The sequence below is a fragment of the Maudiozyma barnettii genome (genome assembly GCF_903064755.1).
Source record: "Maudiozyma barnettii strain CLIB 1767 genome assembly, contig: KABA2_05, whole genome shotgun sequence".
Lineage (NCBI taxonomy): Eukaryota > Fungi > Ascomycota > Saccharomycetes > Saccharomycetales > Saccharomycetaceae > Maudiozyma > Maudiozyma barnettii.
In genome coordinates this window covers 869,144-894,803 of record NW_024545242.1, presented here as the reverse complement: position 1 = coordinate 894,803, position 25,660 = coordinate 869,144, and the positions used below count along the sequence as shown (strand labels likewise).

The 25,660-nt window shown below is 33.0% G+C and overlaps 6 protein-coding genes and 2 non-coding genes across 8 annotated transcripts; 3 read left to right on the top strand and 5 right to left on the bottom strand.

The window, feature by feature from the left end:
- Positions 1-502: 502 nt before the first annotated feature.
- KABA2_05S08800 lies at positions 503-584 on the top strand. Its single transcript has one exon. It is a non-coding gene; the product is annotated as a tRNA-Leu (tRNA).
- A 1,358-nt stretch (positions 585-1,942) lies between these two features.
- Positions 1,943-3,079, bottom strand: GTR2 (Gtr2p; the record flags this gene model as incomplete). The annotated part of the gene is made up of 2 exons (XM_041551028.1): positions 1,943-2,912; positions 3,024-3,079. 2 exons carry the CDS (start codon positions 3,077-3,079, stop codon positions 1,943-1,945), a joined length of 1,026 nt encoding a protein of 341 aa, XP_041406962.1.
- Positions 3,080-3,828: 749 nt separating this feature from the next.
- On the bottom strand, positions 3,829-6,318 carry TIF4631 (translation initiation factor eIF4G; the record flags this gene model as incomplete). Its single annotated transcript, XM_041551027.1, has 1 exon — positions 3,829-6,318. The coding sequence occupies one exon, from the start codon at positions 6,316-6,318 to the stop codon at positions 3,829-3,831; it is 2,490 nt and encodes an 829-aa protein (XP_041406961.1).
- A 1,367-nt stretch (positions 6,319-7,685) lies between these two features.
- Positions 7,686-7,759, bottom strand: KABA2_05S08734. The gene has a single exon. It is a non-coding gene; the product is annotated as a tRNA-Val (tRNA).
- A 2,447-nt stretch (positions 7,760-10,206) lies between these two features.
- KABA2_05S08712 (aldo/keto reductase) lies at positions 10,207-11,241 on the top strand (the record flags this gene model as incomplete). Its single annotated transcript, XM_041551026.1, has 1 exon — positions 10,207-11,241. The coding sequence occupies one exon, from the start codon at positions 10,207-10,209 to the stop codon at positions 11,239-11,241; it is 1,035 nt and encodes a 344-aa protein (XP_041406960.1).
- A 263-nt stretch (positions 11,242-11,504) lies between these two features.
- TOM1 (E3 ubiquitin-protein ligase TOM1) lies at positions 11,505-21,398 on the bottom strand (the record flags this gene model as incomplete). The annotated part of the gene is made up of 1 exon (XM_041551025.1): positions 11,505-21,398. The coding sequence occupies one exon, from the start codon at positions 21,396-21,398 to the stop codon at positions 11,505-11,507; it is 9,894 nt and encodes a 3,297-aa protein (XP_041406959.1).
- A 547-nt stretch (positions 21,399-21,945) lies between these two features.
- NHX1 (bifunctional K:H/Na:H antiporter NHX1) lies at positions 21,946-23,895 on the bottom strand (the record flags this gene model as incomplete). Its single annotated transcript, XM_041551024.1, has 1 exon — positions 21,946-23,895. One exon carries the CDS (start codon positions 23,893-23,895, stop codon positions 21,946-21,948), a length of 1,950 nt encoding a protein of 649 aa, XP_041406958.1.
- Positions 23,896-25,045: 1,150 nt separating this feature from the next.
- On the top strand, positions 25,046-25,606 carry GUK1 (guanylate kinase; the record flags this gene model as incomplete). The annotated part of the gene is made up of 1 exon (XM_041551023.1): positions 25,046-25,606. One exon carries the CDS (start codon positions 25,046-25,048, stop codon positions 25,604-25,606), a length of 561 nt encoding a protein of 186 aa, XP_041406957.1.
- Positions 25,607-25,660: the final 54 nt, after the last annotated feature.

Genomic DNA, 25,660 nt, shown 5'->3' with positions numbered 1-25,660 from the left:
GTATGTTCTATAGCAACTGTTCTAAAAGGATCACGTGGTCACTAATTATCACGTGACATGTATATTATAATATCGGAAAAACTATTAGAAGATATTTTTCCGATAACGCGCGATGCGCTTCAAGAAAACTTTTCCTGCGATGAGATGCCCATTGTACATTACTTCATTTATTAAAGAGATACTATCTCCTCGAGATATATCTGGGTATCTATCTATATATTTATAGGATTAGCTTGTATACTACTTTATGTAATAGATCAACGAATAGAAATTATACAAGCAATCTTTATAGAAATGACAATCGTTCCCAATTCTAATTCTATTAGGATCTACTCTCTTGCCAATCTACGTCAACATACTAAGTATCGCTACTTAATATACCCACAACATGGCTAGTCGTGTTTGCCTTCTTAAATTGAAAACTATCACATTATCGACAGAAACTCCATTTGTATGGGTCTTCATATATGTAGGTACAGGTTATTATTATTCACAAATAATAGGAAGTTTGGCCGAGTGGTTTAAGGCGCCAGATTTAGGTTCTGGTATCTTCGGATGCATGAGTTCGAATCTCATAGCTTTCATTATTTTTTAATTTTTTACCTCCGGTCACGTGATTTATGGCCAGGTTATTTTCTCAATATGTTATTGTAAATAATACCAAAACGTGGTTTAGTGTGATACTTTTCAGGATGAGAAAATAGTCAGTTTTTTACTTGTGGATATGAACGAACTGAAATTTCTTCGTCCAAGGTGTAAACGAACAAAGAAAATTTGAATTGAAATGATTTGTAGTCAGACTATAGACATGATTTATATTAGAAGAAATTGACATTCATGGTATACCCTTCCAAAAGATAAAGTTTAAAAAAGGAAGCGCGTAAGCACTTGCAAATATAGAACATAATAAAATATGAGTTTTACAACTAGATATACAATAAAGATTGAATTAGCGTAATCAAAATAAGGTTATTCATTAATTTAATACCATTACTGAACATATTAAACATTACCTGATTAATGCTTAGTATTAAAGTGGTCACATTTGTGTATATGTCATATAATTTAAGAAAGAATTTTTTTTTGTGTCATTAGTTTTATAACTAAACACAGGTAATTCCACTTTTATACCTTTAATGATAGTTATATATGTGTTCATTTGAATGTCTCATCTTTTTTTATTCTTATCTTAGATATGAATCATTTTGATACTACCATCTTTGCTTGTGGCAGATCATAACATTTCCCATTAGATTTTAAAGTTGATTTGAATTTAGTTGTTGGGTATAGACATTCAACTTAGGTTACCTGATATTGATATGACCTAATTCTATTTTGTAATTTTAGCTCTAAAACATTTAAAAAATGTTTCATTTGAACAAGGGTACTAGAATATTGTTATATCGCAACTACATAAATATGCACAGGATTATTCAATTCCAATATTGGTATCTAAAAAACAACAAATATGTATGTGACCCTACTATTAGTACTACATCTCAATCAAAAAGAAACAATTACTGTAGAAGATTTGGGCTGAAGCAGACATAATAGAGTTAGATCTTAATTCGTTCAAAATTATAGTGCTAGGTAGAGAGGAGTAGACGTAGACTGAATACTAATGTTTAAAATAAAGCAAATATTATTTCTTATACTTTTCTTATCTTTGTAAGTCGTTTTATTTATAATTTATAATTTATAGAACGAATAGAATCTAACTTAGAATGTAAGTTCAGAATTCTTTGTCTTTGTATATTATTTATTTTATCGATATTATATTTCTTATATCACCTGATTATTGCCTAATATCTGTTTCATCTTGTAACGCGCTTCATAATACATTCGAGATATATTAATCTCACCCAATTTCTGTCATCACCCTATTCTTATTTCTATAGTTATGTGAATATTCAGTACGGTGGATCTTTCGATTGAAGATTATTTAGTTTATATTATCCTGCAAGGAATGCGTTTTTTTTGTTGCTGAATTTGCCCACAGTTCAATCAATCCCTTCTTAAAAGTATCCACATTATAATCGGCAATTGTTAGACAATTATCTATATCTGCACCATTTGGTCTGATTAGAGCCACAAGGGCCAATCCCCTTATCATCTGCTTCAAATATATCATCACACCATTACCCAGCTCCGAGACACTTTTCAATTCTCGCTGGTGTTTTTGAGGCTTCCTGGTGTCGTTAGCTTCAGAAGGAAGTTCTATTTCTTGTGTCTTATACAGATTGAAGAGATCGATAGTCACATCAACAAATTCTGCACAGACTTCATAAACTTGGATATCAACAGGATTGGAATCCGTTGAAACATATATTTTTGAATTTATATCGAAGAGAAAAGCTTTCTCGATTTTGGAATGTTGAATGAGGTTATCAAGCATGTTTTCAAGGTATGATATTTCTGGGATAAGCTTCTGTACGATTCTAGAAAACGCCTCGTATATTGAATGATCAAAAATTGATGTTAAATAGAAAGACACTTGAACGCCGTCAAGACCCAGTTCTAACAATTCTTCACCGGTTCTTTGCATTATGTCACGTTGGGCATCAACTTTGAAATCTTCACTAAGACCATCGACTTTGTGGATTAATACTTCAATATTTATTTTTGGATTAACTTTGTGAGCGTATTCGATTATCATCGCTAGGTTCGTTATTGCATTCATGTATTCGTCTTGTGAATCAATAACATATACTAGTGCGCCAATGTTCTTAAACAATCTCTCAGAATCGTAACTAGGTTCAAAGTAATTCAATTGTCCTGGTAATTCCATAACAGATAAGTCGATTAATGTAGAGAAATGTTCGACAGATGGATTTGATGTTGATTCCAGATAAAGTGTGTCTAATGGTTGCATATTGTGAAACACTACTTTACAAATAGATGATTTACCACATCTTATATTAAATATTTACATATCATATTAATGTTAGTAAGGAAATTTAGTCTTAACAATGTAAAGCAATGCATAGATTTTAACTACTACTACAAAAAAGAAGAAAACATACCTTCTTAACCCCATCAAAAGGATCGTAGCTTTTGAGCTATCCTCAGCTTGTTCCATAGTATATCTAATGTGTTCTCTAGAACTACCACTCTAATGAATATTGGTATCGTTTTGGTGGAATCTGCTACTGTGATGCATACAAATTTTTCGAATCTTTGAGGAAAATTATCTTATATACTCATTTTCGTATTACGTTTTCTCTCCCCTTTGTGATGAATTTCGCTCTACCTAATTTTTCAATTTTCGGTCTACTATGATTATATTATAGATAATAACTCTTATATGTGATAGATCGAAACGATTCAGCATACATGAAACAGGTTACTTGGACAATGCACTTAGGATTACATCGTCCCAGTATCTTTGTGTGTGTTTTAAATAGTATATGTATGTATATCTGGAACTTACAAAAATTAGGATTCTTTAAATAATTAATTAGATGTAAATAATAATAAAAGGTCTATTAAGAAAGGTATACAGGATTTTGTTTGTTACATATAGAAATAAATGAAAAAAAATAAAGCAGTATTTCTAATCTATAAGTGGTAATTAAACAACTGCGATTAGCTGAATAAAAGTGTGTTATTCGATATAAATATGGTATTTTAATTTTTAGTACTTCTTATATTCTTCCAAAGATTATGCATAATAATTTTCGTACCACTTTGCATTGAAGGTATAAAAATGAGGGGGAAAGAACAATACTAAAAAAATAGTTGCTTAACAAACGCTTTATTTTTTACTATTATTATTTATTAATATTAATTTTGTAGTTTTTCCATTTATGTTATATTATTACTTTACAATTATTCGTCCTCTTCGTCTTGGTTCATTAATGCGCTGAACATGTTGCTTGGGGCAGCTGGAGCAGGAACTTCTTCTTTTGGTGGTGGTGGTTTCTGGTTGTTTCTTTGTGAAAAAGATCTTGTTGTAACAAAATTATCCTTGTCCCTGTATGATGCAGATTGTTGATCTCTTCTAGAATTATTTCTATTAGAGTTGTTTCCCCTCCTAGAATTCTGTCTTGAGCTCATTTTTAATGCACGTTCTCTCTCATCCTCTTCATGGATTTGTTGGATAGTTTTTGGACCGGCATCCTTCTTACCATTATTCCAATTCTTCTTCTCTCTCAATTCTATAATATCTAACAACTTGAACTTCATTCTATTCGATATATCATCTTCTTTGACTAAAGAAGAAATAATTGAGAACAAACTGTCTAATAGAGCAGAACCTTCTAGTACTGCTTGACCAGCATTGAAGCTGTCAGTTTCAAATTGTTCACCGACAGTATCTAGTAACTCTACAACGGACTCCAAGACATCTTCAGATGGATTGTCATTCAAATCCTTCATTAATCTTCTGAAACATTCAAACATCATCTTACCAGATAGTAAGTTCAAACGGTATAAGTAACCAATGAAACGGACAAGACCTAGGCCTCTTCTCTTTGCAGCAGCAGCTGTGTAATATTCGTCAGACATCATTTCTGGCTCCAATGGTGAACCATCTTCATTTGTTGGAAGTTTGTCAGTCCAACCCTTTTGGAATTCTGTATGACATCTGTCAACAAGGTAGTGAAGAACTAGTTTTGGACCAGTTCTACCTTCATTAGTCTCATCGTTAATATCTGGGTTCAATTCCTTAACGACTTTACCACATAGTTGAGCATACATAGATGACCAATGTGGTTCATCACAAGCTTTTAGGAAAATTTGTTCAATGACTGTTTTTAATGTGCTACCATCTGTTTCAAATTTGGATAGGTTAGCCAAATCTAGAATATCAACGGAAATAGTGTCAAACTTTTCCAAAGTCAACTTGTTCAATAAGGACTTCATCTTACTTTCAAGTTCAGGTTTTTCAAATAATTCTGTAACACCATCTGGAGCAAATTTCTTTTCGGTCTTTTTAGCTCTTGATTTTGGAACCCATCTGTTTGCAGTTGGAACGAATGGTGCAACTTCTTCCTTTGGTTTTTCTTCTTTTCTGTCTTCATTTCTATCGGAGTTTCTTTCGCGATCTCTTCTAGATGTGTATGATCTATTGGATCTTCTGTCATCTTTTCTAGATTTTCTTTTTGAGGAATTTCTAGAGTTAGAACCATCTCTATTGGAATTATTTCTGAAGTCATTCCCACGGCCACCAAACTTACTTGGATCTCTAGATCTATTAGATCTGTTCATACCTGGTGGAATGACGATTTTCGAACCTGTAGATTGTATCCAAGTAGCATCAGCAACCACCTTAAGAGGAGATTGAAATTGCAGCAAGAAGGCTGGGCCATAGGTATATTTGACAGTTTCCTTTTGGTACTTTACATCTGGGCCATTGATACCTTCTGGATACTTAAATTCGAATATATCTGTAATTGCAGGAACCTCAGATACTCTCTTTAGGATGTCAGAAATACTAACAGCATTCGGATCGACCTCGGTAGTTGCAGTCTCAATTTTGGTTGCTTCGGTAACATTTTCTTCTGTGGTAGATTCTGTAGTTTCCTTAGTTTCTGCATCCTCAGTAGATTTAATAGGTTCTTCTTCTTTAACCTCCTCCTCGTTCGTATTGTCTATTGTCTTTTTATCGTCCGCTACATCTGTAAGAGATTCAGAAGAACCTTCTTCACTATCTTTCTGAAGTTTCTTCAACTTCATACGTTCAGCAAAAGTCATCACTTTTTGCTCTGAGTTATCATTTGAAGAATTATCGGTGCTTGGAGAAGAAACGGTTTGTTCAGGTTGAGCAGTTTCTTTTACTTCCTCCTTTGATTTTTCTTCTTCTTCCTTTTTGACCTGGGTAATAGCGTCAACTTTAGTCTTGGCTTCTGCGTCTTCCTTCTGTTTATCTTCTTCAGACTTCCTCTTTAGAACTTCTTGTTCTTGTTTTTTCTTTTCGATCTCAGCCTTACGACGTTTAACTTCTTCGACAAAAGCTTTTCTGGTTTGTTCAGCTTTAGCCTTTGCAGCCAAGTCCTCTTCGTTATTAGCTGGGGTAGTTTCAGTTGGTTCAGTAGAAGTTCTATTGGAGCTTTGAGCATCAATAGTTGGGGTAGCCATTCCCATTTGCATTTGCATTGGGTTGTAAGTTGGATAGCCATTGTAGAATTTCTGTTGTTGCCACTGCATGTTTGGTTTGTAATAATTGGAACCAGCATTAAATCTATTTTGTTTAGAATAATTAGTGCCGCCGTTCACTGGAGGTTTGTTGTTTTGCAGTTTGCTCTCAGTTTGACTGGATTGTGGTTGCTCTGGGACAGTTTGTCCTTCGGACTGTTCAACTGTTTCCTGGCTAGCCATAGTGCGATACAAGATTAATTAGCAATTGATTTTGATAGATCGTAAGGTGTATCGTTTGATCCTTACAAATTTCTCAATGATATATGGAAGGAATAATCTTCTTATAAATTATGTAACTAAAATAAATATTGTTAACAAATAAAAACACTTCTAAATATTGTTAATGAAAGAGAAAAAAAAGCATCAATGACATCAATTTTGCAAGAGTTTTCACTTTATTTTTCACTCCATCGTTCTTCTCTCTTTTTTCTAACAGAAAAGGACGATGCTTCATCGATCTGAATATCTTTTGCATCGAAAAATTTTCAGGACGCAACTTCGTTGTAAGTGATATTTTAACTCGATCAATTAAGATATGGAAAAGGTGAATCTAAGATTGCATTAACTGATGAAAGCAAGATGAAATATTTTTGTTGTTGTGATATCGTGGTTAGAGCGCCCAATTATATTTTTATTGTTGCTGTAATTTGTTTCATCTGAACTATTTTCATATTCGTAGCTCAAACGTTTAAGTTGTTGGGACGAGGATATAATTACAGATTTAATTCAAGGATATTTGCATTTTGACTAATAACTCGGCTAACCATATTCTTTCAATCTGTTTAAAGATATATAGGTATTCTACAATGCTCATATGATATGCAGTTTAACTTCTGATACATATAATTAAATCTTAAATAAAATATATTACTCATGGATATTAAACCAACGTCTTGCCAAGGTGGTGTTGTGATACAATACTTGCAGTATCCAAAAAAATGTTCCTATTTCAAAAGTATTTGTTGCTCATGTAGCGAGGGGGTAATAGTGTATACGGGTTCACTTTAACATCGTATGAAGGTTACATAGTCTAACCAGTTCTAACTAGGTTTTGTCTGAGATACTTACTAAAATAGGAATGAAATAAGATAAATTAAAATATTACTTAATGCCATTAATAACTTTCATTATTTGGGTGATTGTCTACATCATTAGGAACAAAGTCTTCAACAGTTTTTTGAAGAACGTATTTTAAAAAATCATTGTTGCTGAACAACCGAAAATATCAGAGAACGCGAACTTAATTGAAAAAGGATAGTATATATGCATGTATATCTATACTTAATATTTATCTGAAAGATAGAATCCGAGCCTATTTTATTTTACATCCTTTTCAAATTTGTCGTTTTGAAACGATAAAATATTGGGAAAGAAACAAATCCAAATTTATTGTGTTCTCTGTCCAGTTCTATTAAAGAGTTTGATTTCTTTCTGTAATATTCAATAATAGAATCATTACAATATTGATGTGTTAATTGCCTGAATTGGGAATCAAAAAAATAATAAATCTAAAATTTAAGTAAAAATTTGGGACAATAAGGAAAAAATGATTTCGCCCAGGATCGAACTGGGGACGTTCTGCGTGTTAAGCAGATGCCATAACCAACTAGACCACGAAACCTTATTTTGTTTAAATTTGTCGTATTGGGATCTCTGATGATTGAAGACAAAACTATAACAGACGGTTATATTCAATAATGTTTCGTCTACTTTTATAATTCATATATAAGAAATGAAGGATCATTGGAAATAAGTTCTAATTAGTTAAAACAACATAATAATAGTAATTGATTATAACCGTCTGTTATACTTTTATCTTCAACCATCCGAGATTACCAATACAACATAATTTGTTATATCTGAAACTGTCGAAAACATAATATAAGAATCTAACAATAGATCTGTCGGAAATATATTATAAGAGGGATAATGACCAAGGTTATGATCTATTGATAGGTTCATCCCGCAACAACTTGTTGACGTAGATTGGCAAGAGAGTAGATCCTAATAGAATTAGAATTGGGAACGATTGTCATTTCTATAAAGATTGCTTGTATAATTTCTATTCGTTGATCTATTACATAAAGTAGTATACAAGCTAATCCTATAAATATATAGATAGATACCCAGATATATCTCGAGGAGATAGTATCTCTTTAATAAATGAAGTAATGTACAATGGGCATCTCATCGCTGAAAAGTTTTCTTGAAGCTCATCGTACGTTATCGGAAAAATATCTTCCGATAGTTTTTCCGATAGTATAATATACATGTCACGTGATAATTAGTGACCACGTGATCCTTTTAGAACAGTTGCTATAGAACATACTTGTATGTTCTATCTGTTCATGAATTGTTACCATAATAAGTATCGCTACTTAATATTCCCACAACACAACTTAATAATAGATTACTTACGCCACTGTCGAGTGAGTTTATAATCACGACAATGATAATCCAACATATATAAATGGAACAATATTTCATTTATGAATATAATTGTTTCCATAATTTACTTTATATATTTTTATATAAGATATAAAAAGATCAGACGACTATAAGTTGATTTTGTAATATAATAAAATTTGTTCAGTTAAATAGAAGATGTCTAATATTCAATTTTCCCATCAAGATCAACCCCTCAGTGACATAACATGTAGAGAATCTGAGATAGAGTGTTTGCCTCTATTAGTCTCTTCAAGCTTTACTTTATTTAATTCGGACATTTTATAATACGATAATCGATCGGTCTCTTTATATTATTATATAATTTATAGAACGAACAGAATCTAACTTATAATGTAAGTTCAGAATTCTTTGTCTTTATATATAATTTAATTTTACCGATATTTCGTTTCTTCTTGCTACCTAAACGATTCTTATCTAAACGATTGTTAAGTAGTAAACTGATTACCTAAACGACTATTACTTAATAAATGTTTAGTTCTTATCCGGACGTTTTAGATATCTCGATTCCACATAATTTAGTTAGTTATGATTAGGTAATAAGATGAACAGAATTTCAAAAAAAAATTAATTTTATATAATGATAATGAACGCTGAACTTGTATTCTAAGTTAGTATCCATTCATTTTGTAAAGTTTACATTATAATAAAAACCAGCTTACAAATAAAAGAAATGATTAACATATGACATTTTCTTTACTTTAACTATTTACACTTAAGAAGCTACTAAGCCTCCTCCCTTAACAACGAACAATGAAGGAATCAAGATACAACCCTACTATGCATGATTTAGTATATAAGGTAAAATCAATCAAACGGACGTATTTGTCGGTCTACATAAATATGGGTAATTTTAATAACGTTATGAAAATTTCAAAGCTAGGGATAAAAAACAAAATAAATATAAAAATTAACAAGGATTATTTATTATGTTTTTGGCTATTTTGAAAATATTGCCCCTGAAACACATTATATTTTGTAATAAAGTGATAGTCCAATTATAGCTTAGTAATCTAACCATCCTATAATAGATATCGTTATATACATCACATAATATGGGACCACAGTGAAAAGCTATTAACTATTTTCTTGTCGTAATGTATCTTAACGCATATGTATCCCAGTTTTGCTAAACTTTTAATCTCCGACTGCACCATGTACTTTTTAAAAACCAGTCATGTGCCAAATTTGATTATGTAACATTATTCTCAAGGATAGTCATTGCTCTAACATCCTTTCTCTTCCTCTCCCATGTAACAACTGGAGATCCTTAATATTCCAAATTTACGCAAAATATAATTTATTTACCTTCGGCCGAGAACAAACAAATTTGTAGCACATGACTTCGGAGTTATGACATAGTTTCATGGTACCCCCGAATCTGTTTTGTTGATGTTACTTTTATAATAATCAATCCCTAAAATCATTTCGAGTTTCTTCGACATATATAATGAGAACGACATTATCACCTTTATTCAGAATCATTTTTTAATTCTTTTTTACAAATTGCTTAATATTTCAAATTGTCCACTTATAAATTAGTTCTACATATTGGCATTGAATAATTAATTTAAAACAAGTCAAAAAATATAATAATATATAATGACACTAGCTAAGCAAATTCTTTTCGGTAACACAGGTATCAAAATCTCACCAATTATTATTGGTTGTATGTCCTATGGTAGCAAATCATGGTCAGAATGGGTGGAAGGAGATAAAGAAAAAGTTTTCGCAATTTTAAAACATTGTTATGATAATGGTTTACGTACTTTCGATACAGCCGATGTCTATTCTAATGGTAAGAGTGAAAGATTAGTTGGTGAATTTCTAAAAAAGTACAACATCAGAAGGGAAACTGTTGTAATCATGACCAAGGTCTTTTTTGCTACTGATGAAACCTTACCCTTAACTGCTGACCGAGCTAGCAGGGATGATTTGACTAAATTGGATTTAGTTAATAGTGAAGGGTTGTCACGTAAGCATATTTTAGATGCTGTCAAGAAGTCTGTTGAGAGATTAGGAACATATATTGATGTCCTTCAGATTCATAGATTCGATTCCCAAACTCCGATTAAAGAGACATTGAGAGCCTTAAACTATGTGGTGGAAAGTGGCGATGTCAGATACATAGGTGCTTCATCTATGTTACCTACTCAATTTGTCGAAATGCAATTAACTGCCGACAAATATAACTGGCATCAATTTGTTAATGTACAATCATGTTATAACTTATTATACAGAGAGGATGAGAGAGACTTGAACCAATTCTGTAAAAGACATAACATTGCTTTAACCCCTTGGTCCCCTCTACAACGTGGTATTTTAACAAGGCCTGTCAAGGATAAGAACACAACCAGATATACGGCAGACAAATTAATTGAAGTCAGACATCTAAACTCTTTAGAAGACAATGAAGTTCAAATAGTTAATCGTGTAGAAGAATTATCCAAGAAAAAGAATGTACCTATGGCTGCCGTTGCTACTGCTTGGTCAATCGCTAAGGGTTGTCAACCAATTTTGGGATTAAGTTCTGTTGAACGAGTTGATGATGCCTTAAAGGCATTAAGTATTGAATTGTCTCCTGAAGAAATAAGTTACTTAGAGGAGCCATATAGACCAAAAAACTTTATGTTTTAATGTAAATGTTCTGTATTTTCTAAATATTTTACTTATCCTTTAAATAAAAGTAATATATTCAAAGCAATAATTAGAAATATGATGATGCTCTCAAAAATTTCAAATTGAAATGACAATTCGTGACAAAAAGTTTTTTAAAGAAAGCCTACATGTCTAAAAAAGAGTCTCAACAATATTATTGTATATATATATATATATATATATATATATTTAAAGGAATACTTAGAAAATGGCATAGTTAAAATGTGTCATTTTTTATATGTCTATGCTAGGCCGAAACCTTCTGAACCTTCCGTGATAGCATGTTGCAGTGCACGACGCAACATGTCGTATGAGTTATACGCTGGTAGAATTAATTGGTTAAAGCAAGTATGTGAAGAAGGTAATCTTTCGGTTGACCCATAGTCTCTATGGATAGAAAACTTACAAACACCACCAACACCGCTGAGGCCCTTAAATCCGTTTAATGGTACTTTACTTGTACCAGTAACAAATTGTAATAACTTGGCTCGTTCTTCTGAATCGAATGATCTGACAGCTCTCCAAAAGTAACCCACCTCCTTGCTGTTTACTGTAAAATTAACATAGTTGGTATTATTTTTCCAATCATCCACATCAATGTCAGGCAGTCCATTGATCAATAGTTCGATCTCTTGCTCGTCAAAAATCGAAATCAGATTTTTCGGTATTAAAGCGTAGAACCCCAACAAAAAATTGTCCATTTGTTCTTGAACTGATTTATGCAGTTTATAATCAATAATCTTTTGAACGTATTTTTGTTTATCATCATTCGTAACAGGTATATTTCTACCATTTTCGACCAAATCAATTATTTTATGTTCACCGTAGTCTTCTGTTTCCAACGAGTACGTTTCCTCAATGATATCAGTTATATCATTTTCCAGGATCCAAACTAAAGATTTGTAATAGTCTGGATCAATTGATTCCATGTCTTTTAAGGATACGGGCTTTCCTAGAATATCCTTATATACCTCTCTACTGAAATGGCAGTCCAGATAGCACTGATCTCTTATTGATTTGGCAATAATCATACCAATAAACTTAAAAAATGATAAGTGTTCTGGATTTATTCCCGAACTTCTGTTTGGATGGAATGTTGTCTTATCTGACGCGATAGGCAAAAATAATGCATAATCTGGATTAAACATTTGCCTGGACAGAACCTGATACCATTCCCTCGTTAAACCACCAGCATCAACACCGCTTTCACCTTTAAATGTAATCTCTAGTTTAGAATTTTTAATTTCATCATTGTTCTTAAAAAATAATGAACGATAGGAATCCAAGAATACTTGATCTCTTCTAACACTTACAGGTAATTTAGGAGCCATTTTATCATCAATATTTAATTTCGCAATAAAGTAATATCTTTTATTATCAAAATCTAGAATCTTTGGATTTTTAACTAATAATGCAAATGGGCCACTCATTAATTTAGGATTTGAACGAATCATATGATTCAATAGTTTCTTGTGGATATCTGTGAATGGGAAAAATAGATTTTCAACTTGAATCTTGGAAAAATCTAAGTCATTTTCCTCTACTTTTTTCAATTGACTGTTAGTATTCTTCATATTTGAATGTTTACAGACGACCATTAGCGATTCTATAGCGGGTAGTAATATCGTAGCAGAAGTAGTTATATCCTTTCTTTCTTCAAATACTGATAAGCATCTACTCAACGAACCCCAGATTTTACCTAACTCCATTTTGTTGTATATGGCAGAAAGTCTTTCTATATGTGAATCATTATCTCGTCTTTTATGACTGTATAAAAAGTCGACTGCTGTTAGAATCTTTAATAACTTTGCCTGATCGGAACTAGGAACTATCATTTTCTGAACCAATTCGTTAGTTGTCTCTGAATCATCAGATTCCTTTGATGTTATAAGAGAAAGTTGGGTCAGATCATGGAATAGATTACATGCAGTGGATTTAGCGCTGTTCACAAGTTGTTCTGTAAAATATGTCAATCCATCGTCAATAAATGATAAATGGTGCATGGTATTTAAAGTTTGTTGAAATACTTTTGTATTACAACTATCTAGGTTTATTATGGAGACAACCTTTTCAAAGTCATCCTTATCAAAATCTGGAATCTGGAATTTCTTTTTCGTTTTGTATTGTTGTGAATTTTTTACCATCGCTAGTAATGGTTTAGTACACGTTTGTAAAATATTTGTAAGTAAATCCATTAACACAGTTTCATCTGTTATAAGTTTCCGTTCCAGTAGGTCCACAAGATATTTAATTGGCCATCTTTCGTGTTTTACAGGACCCTCTTTCTTAGTCTTGAATGAAGTTTTGTTTATCATTAAATTATCATGTTCTGTAATAAAGAAAAATTTCAAGCGGTTATCTGAATCGATCAAATTCTGTAGGATCTCGATGGTTTGATTAGCAACAACTAGAGGTGTGCAATCTGGTGGAACTTGACGTTGAGAATTACCTTGTGGTTTAGAAGAACGATTACCACGGAAATTAATAACATTATACATTTTTTCCAAAGAAGTTTGATCACAGGTACCTTCAGCTAAGATCAATAATAAAAGATTAATAATGTCACTTCTATTCTGTTTACTCAAACAGAGACGGTAAAACAATTCGTGGTACATTTCACGTTTAATATATGGTTGGGGTATGAATACCGTTTTCATCAGTGATGCAATACCGGTCCGATCCAAAAGATTATCGAAATAAGTTCGGGAATGTTTTTTCTTGTCTGTAACATCTTTGGGTGGACTCAACTCATTACTGATATGTTCCATCGATCCATTATCGATATCATCGTTACCTGCAAGGGACAACCTACTTGGTTGAAGAACCTCATTTATAGTAGCCCTAGAATTTGAAGAGTCAGAATGGTGTACATGATGTAATTCTTCAGACGCTATGTCCTCTTGGTTAACAATAGTATTACGGAGTGTTTGAGGTAATGCCTCCAGAAAGTTGGGGTCTATTTCTCTATTATTCTGGTTATTGATTTGGCTATTGTTAATCAATTCAGCCCTTCTCTGACCTACGTGTTGCGCAAAGACTTCTGATCTCATATCATCTGGAAGAGCGTTAAAAAATTCAGGATCTATGTCAGTACCACCGATATCAACAGATGAACCATCAATTATCACATAAATCGGCTCGTGATCAATAATATTCCCTTCTACATCTATGTGTGAATTAGTATGACCATGGCTTTGGATTGCAGCAATATTTTCAACTTCATTAATATGTTGGTCATTAAATGAATAATCATCTATTTCACTTTCATCCTCTAAATCTATAGTATTTGCCTCTGTGGCTTCTTGTTCTTTCTTCTGTCTTTCCTTTACTAACTGGGTATTTAAATCAAGACTTTTTGAATAAATATTATTCAGAATGGTATTGATAAGATATAAACCATAGTTTTTGGAACCATAAAACATATCATATGCATCCCTCCATCTTAATATCGAGGATTTTAAAACGATCCCCTCAACGGCATTGTCACTGTATAACTCACCAGAAAGTAAAACATCAGCAAAATGGGTTCTACTAGTCCGTGGACGAACCCCCGATCTAATACTGGATATTTGCTCTGTTATCTCTGACTCGACTTGTTCCAGGCCAGAAGGACTTAATGGGTTAATCAAATTACTCTGATTTCGTCTGTTTCCATTCAATAATGTCAATGAAGGTGGAACCATCGGGACACGAGGATTTCGACGGGATGATCTATGATGCCGAGCACTTATATCCATCGCATTATTTATTGTGAAAAGATTTTGGGTATCTGGATTAAATGTATGCTGGATACCTTGGAAAACACCACGAGACTCGGTATCTGACTCATCTTCTAATTCCGTACCTTCTCCAAAAGTCCAAACTCTTCGTCCGTTTCTCGATCTGCTGATAACTTCGTGTAAATCACTATCGTCGGATTCACTAGAATTGTCACTTATAGAAGATAGATCCGAGATACCTGACTCCCAAGCAGAATCTTCTATGCTGTACTCACTTAAATCTATATTGATATCATCACTGTCGCTAAGACTTACGACATCAATTTCGCTTTCATTCTCACCTTCGCTGTTATAAACGGATGACAGTTGTTCGGATGACTCCGTTGTTTCGCTAAAGCTATCACTTGAATCTACCATATCAATTTCAATACCTTCATCATCGATACCGAAATCCAATGCGGTACCATCATTTTCATTTTGAGCTCCATAATCAGATTCCGCATTTGAATAATCAGATTCAATATTAGCTTCCGCTCCTATATCATCGTCGCTGAACACGACCTCAAATCCACTACCATCATTATTGACAAATGCAATATCCTCATCGTCTCCAATTAAGGAATCATTACCAAGTTCATCAGCGTCATCTTCTTCTTCTATATCGTCGACATCATACATTCCTAATGATGAATTTTTAAACATGTTGGTGACGTCCTCTTTATCAGTGTCTTCATCCACATCTTCTTCTTCATCGTGATTTTCGACTTTAAATAAGTTTTCGAAATCGCCTCTGGTTGAGTTAATGGCATTCAATACTTCTACACCGCTATTGAATAATTTCTTGCAAAATGGATAATTAATATCAAAAACAGACATACAATCGGTTATTATTGTGGGAACATTCAGCTCGATCATCATTTTACATATCTGATAGCGGTCTGCGTCTGTCTTGTTTGCATCCACTAAAGGACGCAAATATGGTGCTTGGATATATAACATCAGAGAAATAATATTAAACCATGTATCAATTTTACTGACATTCTCCTCTAGTGTTTTTTCAGTTTCAGTAGCAGATTTCAGGGCCTTTGCGATTACCTCAATAGTAAATTTTCTAATGTAGGACATATCAGGGTCAGCAATTTTAGGGTCTAATTTCTCATTTTTCTCATCACGAACAGAAGAAATGAATCCTACAACCACGGATCTTGCAAGCATGCTAACAACTTCTCTTCTCTTTGCTTGATGTTTATCATGTTCATCCATTATTGGATTATCTAAAATTTGATAAAGGAAAAAGTTTAGCGCCGTTGATCTAGGTTTGGGATGTTCTGTGTAAACATTACGTCTATCATATGTCAAAAACTCATATTTGCATTGTTTATAACTAGATACAAGCTCGACCAATACTTTCAATAAAAATATCATATATGCACAAACGGGATTTCTTGATGGATCAGGCTTTTCAATATTCAAAATCCCACTCCTAGTATTTAATTGAATATTGGAAGGTTCCGATAACCAATCTTTTTTCCATGCTGCCATAAGTTGGGATAGTAAAAGATGAACTATTCCTGTCCTCTTGCCGGAAATATCTTCCGAATTTTGAGTGTTTCCGGCTATATTAAACCTATTTATTTTAGTATTAGAATCCCTTTTCAACATGAAATCCCATAAAGTATTTTCAGAATCATAATCTAATAAGTGGGTGGTTGTGGTTAAATTTTCAACAAAGATGCTAGGGTTTCTTGCAATGATATGGGGCTTTTCTTCCAACAAACTTACCAATTCGCGTTCTCTTTCAGATTTAGCAGCCAATGTTCTCGTTGTAAAACTTTTTTCGATTTCATGCTGTATTAATTTCGAGACCACATTTGATGATTCGAAACATCTTCTAACAAGGAGTAAATACGCAGCTTCTAAAAAGTTAATTTTTTCGTATTTTTGATACACACCAATTACCTTTAATAATTTAGCCAATATTCCAGAATTTACAATGTCGTTAGTATTCTTTTCTGTTCTTCCATACAATAGTAACACTCTTGCGATTGAGACTGCTGAATAAAAGTTTGTAATTTCTCCAACGCGGATAACGTTATTAAAAATATTCTGTTTAATATTATCGGGAATATGATAGTATAATGGCAACGAAGGTAAATAGTATTTTACTTTTACATCTTCCTTTAATTTTTCAGGTGCAGGTAAGTCAGATTTTACAAGTATAATCTCATATGCATAAAGTGCTTTTGAATACCATTGTGTATTTACGTGTTCAGCCTTCATATTAGTGTTAATAAAAGAAACATATTTCATCAATAGATCTGAACTATGTTCCATAATAGATTTGTCATTCAAGATTATCCCAAATATATGAATTAATGACGATAATGTCGATTTATCTTCCATATTGGTTTTGGTTATTCTTTTAAATATGTATTCAGCGGTGGACTTTAATGGATGCTCTACACAGACCAAAATTTGCAACAAAGTTTGAGCAAATGAATTTATTAATTTTGGATAGAAAGGAAGCACGTTAAAGAATTTTTCTCTAAAATAATTCCCATAAAACTGTTCTCGCATTTCATCGAGTGTAATACCATCTGGGACATTTTTGATAACGCAATTATTCACAGTATCATCTGATTCATACTGTTTTATTTTAAGTGTTAGTATATCCCATTCTTTTTTATTAAATGTAGTTGGATCTCGTACAGTAGGAAATGAATCATTATGCTCTTCCAAATACGCTTTTGCCACGTCTTTATTTAGACCTGCAGACATTAAAATCTCGATCTTTTTGTGTGATGGAGGAATTAGTTCCCACTTTAATTCGTATAGTGTGCAATTGTCATCATAACTAGAGGGTGTAAATATATTTGAGACTATTGTTAAGATCCCTTTATAGATATTGTAAGGAATTGATCTGGTTGTCAAATCAAAAAGGTCATGTTTACTGCTTAATTGTATTATCATCTCTAGAGCCAATTTTTTCATATATGACGTGAGTGTTGAAACAATGTCATACCTTTTTTCCACAGACGGATAAAACATTTCCGCATTCTTGACAGTTTCCATATTGTCTGCTCGCAGAGATCTGTTAATAAAACTTAGCGCATTTATTAAGCAACTAGCAGACAAAATCGCTGGAGTATTTTTTACAAAATACATCTCATCGACAGAGCTAGATATTTTAGAACCTTCATTAAACTGAAATAATTTAATGATGATCCTTGAATATAAATAATACCCACCCTTCTGATAAAACAATACCGCAGGTAGTGTTTGAAGGATATCATTATTAGCTATTGCTGTCCTAGAGTAGGTCATAACATATGTATTGAAGTGGAGTAAAACCAAATAAAATGATATGTTTTCCTGTGTAAGTCCAATATTAAGCATGTTTACTAATTGCTGAATTGTACTATCAAATATTCTGATTTCGATACTTTTATCACTTAGTTCGATATCAGTATTACGTGTATGTGTAAGTCTAAGGAAGCATCTGTAAAGCATGGAAGAGTAGGTCTGTAACTTGGAAAGTAAAAATCTAGTTTCGTAAGTGTTTTTGAATTTGACGCTAGTTTTGTTGTCTTTAATTTCATTTTTCTTAGGATCGTTAGCGTATATCTTTATTGGGGGCAAATTAAATAAATCGCCAGGTGTTGTCTCATCATTTACGGAATCAGGTAAACATTCACGTATGTACATCTCCTCCATCGCACATCTCCTGAATAATAACCCAATATACTCAATCAGCTTAAATCCGTTCTCATCAAAATAATCTGTAATCTGCAGCAGCCTGGTAGGGGACAGTGACGAAAAATTCAAATATACTGTGGTAATTATGTACAACAAGGACGTTAACCCTGATAACTCACCTATAATATTATCAACGTGAGTTAATTTTTTATCATCACCACTTTTTGTTGAGGAGAGAAAAAAACTATATGAATCGTCGTGATGCAAAAATGTTTCGATATCTTTTAGTTTATTCTCAAGTAATATCAGAAGTGGAGTAAATGCATAATTTTTGTCTTGTTCATCAAACAACTGCAACGCATCAGTTATATTAAGCATTGCTTGTGAGGATGAGAAATCGAAAGGTGGCCTCTTTACATCCAGTAGTGGAATTAAATCTTCGATATCCATATTCTGCGCGAATTTTTCCAATGATGTATTTTCTAGTCCCATACCATAAAATACGCTTGAAAAACATTCCATTATCGAAGAACTTTCTTGAATGTCCCAAAATTCCAACTCCTTCTCGTTATCTTCGTTGTTAATTATGGTGTCTTCCTTTGAATAGTAAAACAAGTCTCCGCCAGTCGAAGATTTATACAGAAATGATTGACTAAACGACAATGATTTAGGGATATTTCGTATTAAATCGCAAAAAGCATTTAATATCTGCTCTTTCAAATCAGGGTAGTGTCTAGCAAGCTCATCGATGGCACTTCCATAGTCAGAGGATTCTTCATTCCATGCAAGTAATTTTGCATATTTTGCGTTTGTAATCATGCCAAATAAATAACTTACAAAGTTTTTTTCTTTTACCTGTCTTAAGCCATCTACGTTTAAGCATAACGCTGATATCACGTCTGGAAGGATCAATAATAAATCATCGGATGGAGCAACAAAATCACTAAAATGTTCAAAAATATATGGTATTAATTCTGCTTCTACCAATACAGGATATATGGTGGGTTCACTATTTATTACCCTTTGGATAATATCTAGGGTATAAGTAACCAATGTGTAACTAAATATTTGATTATTCTCAAGAATCTTTTTCATCGATACCAGAATCGAGGAGTCAATCAAATTTCTAATTCTATCCCCTGAATCTGTTTTTAATAATTTCATTACTAGCTTTAACAAACTCCGAATATATGCTTGTTGCCTGAATGATATAGTATATTCTTCAGTCTTGTATTTTGACGGTTTTCCATATGTTGGGTTTTCTAGAGCGAAATTAACTTCATCATTAACTGAATTAATTAATGCATTGAACCCATCATTTGTGATAAATTCAGACGTAGCGTCTGCATTATTTATAAATACTTCCAATAAATGAGTAGCGGATGCCACAGTACGTCTGTACCTAGAATGTTTAACTGAAATGACATCTAGAAGACATGGAATAAGACCTGCAGACAGGAGAGAATTATGCAACGTTGGAACATCGGCAAGGTTAGAGATCAGATAAAAAAATCTTACATTGTATTCTTCATTAATCTCATCACTGTCGCTTCTCAGGAGATTAGATATTTGACGCAAAATTTGGAATAATGTACCATGGGATAAGTTACCACCAAGATTTCTCATAATATCGGAACACCAAATATGTTTTATTGATATACATTCCAAAGCAAAAAGGCAGTCAAGACGTAATTTTGCGGGAATCCGAGGCTCTGCCAGTGAAATAAAGTCTGACAAGCTGTTAAATGTGTATGGGTCAACTTCGAATAGTTTCGAACTAACTTGAGGAGGGGCATAAACGGTATTAATGTATGCAACTGTATTAAACTTGGTTCTTATTATTAGGTTCCTTAGTGCTTCATTTTCTTCGGAATTATCACAGAACGACTTGGCAATTGTCACCTTAAGCGAAAAATCATACCAAAATTCACAGGGCAATGCATTCATACCTTTATCAAATATTTGTTGCAATGAACTATTTTGTAGATCATCTGTGCTTAATGTGAATTTTTTCAAATTAGAAGACATAGAATTCTCAGAACTTGCAAAACTCTTACCTCCGGTGTCTTTTTCAGGAATGAAATAGTTAAATCTCAGTTTAGACCACTTCTCTGGATATGATTTATCAGTAGTATAAAGGTCTACCAAAGTTACATGGTTTCCATTTTCATCAGAAACAGATGATGGTAATGTTAAAGCTAGCTTAAGAGCCTTTTTCTTTAGATGCTGATGACTTAATACATTTTCAGAATCAATTCTCTCTCTTGCAATCAGGTATCGTTCACCCATAATAGCGAGAATTTTTATTGCACATAATTTAATCTCAAAATTAGGACAATTCAGCAAAGTGTTCATGACATCCATGGAAGAGTAAATAAAACGATTCTCGGTGTTATATAAAAGGCGGCATGTAAATTCCATCATTGTCACACAGTTATCTATGTCATTTTGTTCCATACATATCAACCTGACAGCCTTTTTCTTGTAGTCTGTTGACTTATACCCATATTTATCAATGACAGCTGTCAGGGTTTCGTCAATTCTATTTAAAACTGGAATCCATACATAAAGATCATCTCTAATTCTATCCCATTCACGAATTTTAGACAGCTCGTCCAAAAACTGAGTAGAGGTACAGCTAATGAGATGATTTATCAATGGCTTAAATTTCTCCACCACTTCTTTCTTTTGGAAAATTTCAAATCTTGCGAGTTGAATCATAGTTTCAGGAAAAGTTCCACTGCGAATTATAACTTATTATTTCAATAATAATTGTGTTAATTGTATTTCTTATTTTTATTCGGCAATTATAGCTTAATTTGGGGGAAATGTGAAGATTGCCTCTGGATATGAGCTGAGTACAATAAAATAGTAGGTATAGGTAAAAGCTTCAGATAGATCTGTATATTCAATACTACTATGTCAACAGCAATAACTGAAATGTTTTATTCTTATAAAACAATACCTTTTAAAAGGACATACGGTAGCCAAATAATAAATGTTATATTAGATCTAATCTTGGTAGTCTTATATTTGTAACGTTACTAACTAAGAAGGCCATCTCTTACCTGAAAATTATTTACACCGCGGAGGGTAACAAAATAAGAAACGAAACAATTTAGGAGTAACTAACTACTAACAAAAGGAAGAAGGAAAGTATACAACTTTTTCTAAAAACAGCGTCTTTATTCTATACACACAAAAGTGTCAATGCGTTCTAAAGACATTTTATAATATACTAGTAATGAAGCTAATCTATATAATTTATCTATTGCTCTCTTGAATCGAACCCCCTCTGGCTTTGTGAACCATTAGCTTCACTGCCATTTGTAGAATTCTGTGGGTTACTATCCAAGAAAACGGGTTTTAATACGTTATCATCAAAGTTCTGGAACCATTGGGAATCCGATCTAAAAATTGTCCCTAGAGAATCCTTCATATTTCGGCCTTCTGTAGACTCTTCGACTACACTGTTTCTGACGTTCTTTGATGTAACATTGTCGTTTGCCATAGCTGGAATAGGGGAAGTATCCAATGAAATGGCACTATTCGTTTCATTCACAAAATTATTAGCATCTTGTAACATTGCATCTTCAGCCGTAAAGTATCTTGTATTATTATCAGAATATGGTTGTCTAATGGAAGGAGTATTATATTGTCCTAATTCCTGGTTATATCTATTGCCAGTTGTGGTGGCTTCAATATCGAATTCATCGTCACTATCATCATTTTCGTCAATGCAACCTGTCTTAATATTTAACACCTCTAGCATACCTGCAGTTGTACCGCCGAATACGATAACCGTAAGTACAACGACTACTAGAACTGTAGCCAATAAAGTAAACTTGAATTCACCTTGAATACCCAATGCTAATGCTACACCAACAGCGCCTCTCAATCCGGCCCAGAATGTCATTACTTGATAATTATATGGGATCTCTTCTGGAATTACAATATTGCTTCCTAATGTGATATTAGATGACCTTTGGGCTTTGATTCTGTATAACCAGTTAACAAAACGTGAAAGAGGAAATACAGCACACCAACGAGCGATACAAATTGAAATAGCAGTTATTATAATCAGCATTGGTTTATAAACTAGTTCAACTTCAGTAAATAGCTCTAGACCTAAATAAATAAAAATAAAATTCTCAGAAAGTCTGGCTAACAATTGGAATATGTATTTTATCGTTAATTGAGTTCTTCTAGACATGTTATAGTAAGCGTAATGTTTCAAAGTGATCCCACAAAACAACAAAGAAACGATACCAGACATATGGCAACCATTAGAAAAGAAGTAAGATTGATATGCAATCAATAATATTATACAACTCTCAATCTGAGGGAATCTTCTTATATGGGTATGTTTTAAGAGTAACGCAACCAATATACCAATGAATACCCCAATAACCAATGAAATAGAGAAAGTCATCATAAATAAGCCAACACCTTCAAATATGGAGCTTACGGTGGCTGGTTGACCACGAAACTTCTGACAAGTCTCAAACATAACAATTGAAATGGCATCATTCAATAATGACTCACCAAAGATGATAGTGTATAACTTTGGATCCACTTTATAAGCATTGAAAATAGACAAGATTGTCACAGGATCTGTAGCTGATAATGTTGCTCCAACGGACATTGCATCGACAAACGATATATCGACACTCTCTAAACCTAATGATGTCCAAATAAAAAGAATTATACCTAAAACACATGCTGATATAAAGGTACCAGGTATTGCAAAAGTTAAAATCGACAACATATTATTGAAGAAATTCACTTGATTCAATTCATATCCAGAATTTAGAATGATAGGTGGTAAAAGAATATTAAAGAAATATGATGAGTTAAATGTAACAGAGCTCTGAATATAGTGACCGGGAGTCAATCTTAATATCAGACCTACGACCATTCCGTAAAAGATGGAAAGTACAGTTTCATGAACAGCTCTGATTTTTTTCTGTGTCAAATAATAACTAGACCATAATGCGAAGATCAACAACGATAACATGATGAACAAAGCCCATGATGAAAACATCTCCTCTGTAACGGGGCTGAGATCAACATCTGGATCGCCTGTAAGTGGGTCACCTTTATCTGGAAGATCTGGAATCGGTAACAATTCATCTTCATCGCCATCTTCTGACGATACTGATGCAATGGCTTTTACCAATGTAGAAAGTATTAGTTTTATGAGTAGTCTTACCAGCATTAAATTGGATAATGTGTGTATATAATAGAGGAAGAAAAATACAAACCAAAAAGGGTTACTGGACAGCTATATGTATCTATTAACCTTATTATAAGTCAGTAATATATGATTGTTACACTTCTAGTTTTGTTTCCGATGTAAGTAATTTATAAGTATATAACAAAATCAAAGAAGCAGGAACAAAAACAGATAACTTGAGGGAAACTGGGAGTATTACTAAAAAGTAATCTAAGCACCTATAAACGCAAATATGCCTAATGAAAATATATATGTGTAACTATATTTCTATACCGATATACATTGCTTATATAAGAGGTATTTTGGTAATACATCCTTGAATTGTGAAGCTAGCGAGCCTCTTAATACCTTAAAATAATTGATAATAATCTGAATAGGGAAAATTATTTCATGATTTCGCCCAAGAAGAAGCTCGAAGGACAGACGCGCGACCATTTTCTTAATGCCAATCGTGCTACATGATATCACGCACTAATAACATTTCAATATACGTAAAATGGGCCTCAACTTGTTTTTATCGTATATATATACATATATATTGTTTACCAGTGCAGTATATTGTTAAACAAGTAGGTCTGGGTATGTTTTAAAGATAATCGATTGATACAACTATTATTGCAGATCTCAATACTAGAAGTCAATCTACACTTTCCACGCTAGATAATCTTTGTAAAACATAATAAACATAAACTCATGTGATAGTATCAGTAAATAACGCCCTTGGCTAATCAAGGATTAATATATAGCTTATATCTTTATAACCTTTTTAGAAACAATGTTATATATCATTCTCTCTCTATTGCATAGGAAAACGTCACGAAAAGAGAAATTATTTGAAAGAAATAAGTAAAACAAAGGCTATTTATTATCACCAACTTTCGTCTTCCGCAATTGTTGGAAAAGTGAAAAAAAAAGTTTTTGTTTGGCGCCACTTGGATACTGACAGCGACAACAAACAACAGCGTCTCACTCTCTTTACATATATATATCGTTACAGAACAAGAAATATGGTAAGATGCGTTCTATTGTTACGTAATCTGAAGTGGGAAAGGTTATCCAAACGGAGTATTCTTTATTGAAACGAACTGCCTCATTCATTCATAAGCATCAAAGTACCAAAACTTCGAAAATAATGTCAGCTGCTATTGTCCTATCTGGCCCAAGTGGTACCGGTAAGTCTACATTACTAAAGAAATTGTTTGCTGAATTTCCTAATAATTTCGGTTTCAGTGTATCTTCTACTACTAGAAATCCAAGAGAAGGTGAACAAGATGGTAAAGATTACAATTTTGTGACTGTTAACGATTTCAAGAAGATGATTGATCAAGATAAATTTATCGAATGGGCCCAATTTTCCGGGAATTACTATGGTACCACTGTAGATTCCGTTAAACAAGTCATGGATTCTGGTAAGACTTGTATTCTGGATATCGATATGCAAGGTGTCAAGAGTGTCAAGGGTAAGCCTGACTTAAAAGCAAGATTTTTATTTATTGCTCCACCATCTGTGGATCATTTGAGACAAAGATTGGAAGGTAGAGGTACTGAAACCGAAGAATCCGTGTCTAAGAGATTGGCTGCCGCCATTGCTGAACTTGAATATGCCGAAACCGGTGCTCATGACCAAATCATTGTCAATGATGATCTTGAAAAGGCATACCAAGAATTAAAGAAGTTTATCTTTGAAAATTGAAGGAGAAAGGGATGACTGGCAGACAACTAAACAGTCGTTATAATTAAATATAAT